At 51.4% G+C, this 5,000-nt stretch overlaps 1 protein-coding gene across 1 annotated transcript in view; it reads right to left on the bottom strand.

The window, feature by feature from the left end:
- Window positions 1-5,000, bottom strand: part of fhod3b (formin homology 2 domain containing 3b) — a 123,695-nt gene that overhangs the window by 46,166 nt on the left and 72,529 nt on the right. Inside the window, exon 4 of the mRNA XM_062539783.1 lies at window positions 1,195-1,262. Within this exon, the coding sequence (XP_062395767.1) occupies window positions 1,195-1,262 (68 nt within the window). The remainder of the gene's footprint in view (window positions 1-1,194; window positions 1,263-5,000) is intronic.

Genomic DNA, 5,000 nt, shown 5'->3' with positions numbered 1-5,000 from the left:
GAAAGTTCTGTACGAGGCAAAGTGTCTGCCAAAAGTCCAAGCTCTGGTTTGCAAGACAGTAAATGTAATCACACTGGATAGTCATATACTGTGCTGGTTTATACTCCCCAGTGTATACTGATATAAATCACACCATTTTGATTACACACACTTAACATAAACACTAATTTCACTTCTTGTTTTATGGAATTATGTGTCTTACTGTTATGCCACTTTGTGATAAGATTATGGGATTGAGTTGTCCAGCATTATAACAACTGGCAGGAAAAGCTGTTGGCTCACTATTACGCAACACCCATCTGTCACCATAGCTACTGGTGCACACATAATGGTGTTTTGCGTTGGGGAAAAGGGCTCTCTCTGCAAAGCTGAATCCTGTTTGTGGCCTATGGCACCCTGTGATTTACAGTACGCATTAAATACCGCAATAGCCTTCCAGGGCCGCGGCTCCTACGGGCCCCCAGGTAGTTTTATTGTGGGCTGTGTTGTTGTTTCCAGAACAATGAATTCAGGGCTGTTTTCCTAAGGCAGCCTGCGGAGACCTGCGCTAGCGCCAGAGCCAGCGCCGGAGCTGGAGCCGGAGCGGCCGATGGGGATCGAGGGGCCCCCTTTTTGATGGACCTCTGGAGGGGGGACGCACGCGGCTTCGCCCGGGGACCACGCCGACCTGCAGGCGCCCAGCGCCTCATTTCCTGCTCTCCTCGCCCGCCGCCGCGGCAAACCCCTCCTGTTGAGTGCGGCAGTGAGCGCTGGGTTTGCTAAGAGGTGAGCGCTTTCTCAGGTTAAGACGTCGTTTCATGTAACGACACGAGCGGTGCTCGGAGACGGCGGGGCGCAGGCTACTGGGCAGGGTGGACGGAGACGCAGAGGAGTGGACACAGATGGATGGACACATGGACACAACATGGACACAACATGGACGCCAACAGAAGGGAAGTCATGGTGGGATAGGGCTGATGTGTGGATATAGAAGGAAATATGGAAGATATGATGGCAAGAGATGAAATGAACACATGGAGAAGGATCTTGTCAGGTTTACATACAGTGGAGACAGGAGAGAAAGAGAGAAAGAAAGAGAAGAAAAAGAAGAAGAAGAGAGAGAGAGAGAATATATACAGTAAAGGTTCGGTGGACAGGGTGTGAGAGTGGGAGATTGGTGGTAGAGTGATTTGGTGTGAAACAGGCGGCGCTCACCTGAAAGATCTGCTTGAGGGAGAACAGGGCTCTTCTTAGCTCTCGGCCACTGGAGTTGTACAGCTTCTCTGCAGACGACAAGAAACAAAACAAATGTTCAGATATTGAGATACGAGAGCAACATGCAACCTTTCTCAATCCCAGTCTGACAGCCCTCAGACATTGCTCACAGGCCCAGTGGAGCAGGCTGAGGAGACACAGTCTAGTTGGGTTGTGTTGTGTAAAGGGTGTCTTTGCTTTCCCACACAGTGAAGAGAAGAGAAGAGAAGAGTTGCAGTCCGCCTCAGAGCGCTCTCTCTCTCTCTCTTTCTTTCTCTCTCTCTCTTTCTCTCTCTCTTTCTCTCTCTCTCTCTCTCCTGGCCTATGCAGCTCTCTGGAGCTTCATGCACACATCCATCACTACAGGTTTGGGCAAGAGGGGGAAAAGGGGGAGGGGGTCTGTACTTGTGTGTGTGTGTGTGTGTGTGTGTGTGTGTGTGTGTGTGTGTAAAGAGACAGATTTATTATGCGTATGGAAGAGGGGGTTAGAGTGGCTAAAAAAACTGTGCGTACGGACAGGACAGGGTTTTTTTTGCTGATATGGCCTAGTTCTCCTGCATGTCACACACGCCCTGTGCAGTTCATGTCACTGCACCATACAGCACTGAATATGCAAACAAACACAATCTCTCTCTCTCTCTCTAACACACACATACACACACAGAGACACACAGACTGACTCACATGCACACATGCACAACAATAAAGGATAATACCATTCAATCACACATACACACACATGTGCATGCACACACAACAGGCGTGGGAGTGTTTTTGTCCGTGCGTTGAGCTCAGAGTTCTCTGGCAGCCAGGTCCGTTGGCAAACACTCCTCTCGAATTCTGGCCAAAGACCCCCAAACCCACTCCCTCCATTGTTTTTCCCTCTCTCTCTGTTTCTCTCTGTTTCTCTCTCTCTCTCTCTCCCTCCCTCTCTTCTCCTGCTCAGACTCCTGAGAGTGCTTGAACCCTGAGATGGGCTGTGTGTTTTGCGGGCGCGTGTAACCCTGTAGCGCGGCGCTATGCTGATTTCATGCTTTTCTGCTTTACAGGTCCACACAGGGGAGAGGCGCTGGCCGGGCTGGCCCAGCACAATGGGGGCTTTCAGGCCCATATCAGCTGCCTGGGGGCGGGGTGGTGCGGTGCGGTGGTGCTGTGCTGTGGTGCGGTGCGGAGGCTGGGTGTGTTGACGCGGTGAGCTAGGTGACGACATGCGGTGGTGAGCTCCAGAGTGTCCTCTGAAAGGTGGCGTGGTGCATTGTCACGCCCACAGACAACCAGCGAGTGGCAGTGTTGAGCACTGCGGAGAGTAGAGGAGAGGAGAGGAGAGGAGAGGAGAGGAGAGGAGAGAGGACAGGAGAGGAGAAGAGAGAGGACAGGAGAGGAGAAGAGAGGAGAGTAGAGGAGAGGAGAGGAGAAGAGAAGAGAGGAAAGGAGGGGAGAGATGAAGCGAAGAGAGGAAAGGAGAAGAGAGCAGAGAGGAAGAGAGGAGAGGAAAGGAGAGGAGAGGCGTGGTGTCTGAATGCAGTGTCTCTGACTCAGCAATCTCACACTCATACCACTGCGCATGACGATGCATGTCCTCTCTCGCCCTCTCTCTCTCTCTCGCCCTCTCTCTCTCCCTCTCTCTTCTCTGTGTCTCTACATACCTCTCCCCACACTCACACATAAACACTCATGTATTACACTGGATGACCAATCTGTGACTTCAGCACTATGTTCTGTTGTACTCATCTTCCCTGTGCCTGGAAAATGTCCCTCGCCCTCTCATTCTCACTACAATTTCTCTAGAGCAACACAAACAAACACACAGACACACACATACACACACACAGACACACCTACAGAAAAACAAACACACAAACACACTATTTTCTGATGCAACACATGCATCCCATACTGCAGATGCAATAACACAATCACACATTTATAACGAATACATCATTCACACAACAGCTTCATCCAACACTTCATCCAACTGCTGTTTCTCATGAATGTGTGTGTGTGTGTGTGTGTGTGTGTGTGTGAGACAAGATGTCGGCTGGAGGATGGATGATTTTTGTTTCCTTCAGTGGAATCCTAAATCCCTCACAGCTGAGAGGGTTGTCAGCCAATAAAATGGTGCGTGTGTGTGTGTGTGTGTGTGTGCACGCGCGCGTGCGTGCATGTGTGCGTGTGTCCATGCATGTGCGTGCACAAGCATGTGCACGCGTGCTTGTGTGTGTGAGGAAGAGACAGAGCGAGACACAGAGAGAGAGAGAGAGAGAGAGAGAGACTCCTGGACTCTTCCTGGGACTTACATCTGCTTGTCTGGAGGAGTGACAGACCTCATTTTTCCAGACATAACACATACCCATCACGTGCCAGGTCACACTCTGAGAACCCCCTTTAACACACACACACACACACACACACACACATACACACACTCTCTCTCTCTCTCTCTCTCTCTCTCTCTCTGACCGCATCGAAAACATTTGGCTAAATTCTGCATCCTTCACAGATTCGTCCCCTGATAAAATATATAACGGTGTCACAAACTTGGACAAACAAGCGTCCAAATGTGCGGCGGTTTCCTCTGCTGGACGGTGCGGCTCTACGAGAGGTTGCGCCGCGTGATGGATGTCATGTGGAGAGCCCAGGCCTACAGTAGGCTGATCCCTGCGAGGCTACGCTTTGGTCTCTGTGCACAACTGACCTCCAACAGCAGAGATATCACTCATAAAACCACTCCATCCTCGCTTTAATATGCAGATGTGTGTGTGTACTGTATGTGCGTGTGTGTGTGTGTGTGTGTGTGTGTGTGTGTGTGTGTGTGTGTGAGGAGGCTTTCATCTGCAGCTTGTTGTGGTACTATAACCAGTATAATGTTGCTGTTGTGTAAAGAAGAAACATTGCAGTGTGCACACACACACACACACACACACACACGCACACACACACACACACACACACACACACACACACGCACACACACACACACACACACACACACACTGGGGACAGAGATTGTCTTCCATCTTTCATGACTGCAGTATTTATCCCTGCAAGTCTGCAACATCCCTGCCCAGAGGGCCCGAGGCAGCCTAAATCCTGGGAAAATATTCCCGACGCTATATCCGGCTCACTCCAGCGCAGGGCACCTACAGCCGGAGAAGTGCCACGAGGTAAATATGTGGAGTATGAAGTCACACCCGCCCATTCAAACAATCAGCGCAATACGGACTCAAAGCCCCTTGTTTTGGTGTGGCTGGAGAGAGGAATGTTCCCCAGTCTGGGGCACGCTATATTGTGCAGTCTAGGTCCCACAGCAGCCCAGAAGCTCAGGGTGAGGCGTGCCGACCCTAACCTCATTTACAGTGCAGTGCAGGGCTCTGTGCCTTGCTCTGGTTCTCCATCACACTGCGGTGCTGCTACGAAAACACAAGCAATCTCTCTGACACCATCCATCCCAGATGACACTATCAGGGAACATTATATACCCTTCCTCCTAGAAGCAGTGCTCAGTCCTTATCCTAACTGTCCTGCTGTCTGTCAAAATGAGTCAAATTAGGGGGGTGGGGGGGTGGGGGTGTATTTTGAATAGCCTCCCTCTTCTGAGACATTGTCCGCAGCCCTGCTGACGCTGGGCGCTATCTCCCTCCTATCAGCAGCTCTGACAGCTCACAGTCCATCTCCCAGCCTCATCTCGCTGGCCCTCGCGCCCTCGCGCCCGCGTCCGCGCCTACTCTGGGCCAGCGGCCAGGAGTGTAGGCCAGGACTGGCCAGAG

This window comes from Sardina pilchardus, chromosome 6 (assembly GCF_963854185.1).
Source record: "Sardina pilchardus chromosome 6, fSarPil1.1, whole genome shotgun sequence".
Taxonomy (NCBI): domain Eukaryota; kingdom Metazoa; phylum Chordata; class Actinopteri; order Clupeiformes; family Clupeidae; genus Sardina; species Sardina pilchardus.
This window is presented reverse-complemented; position numbering and strand designations above follow the sequence as displayed.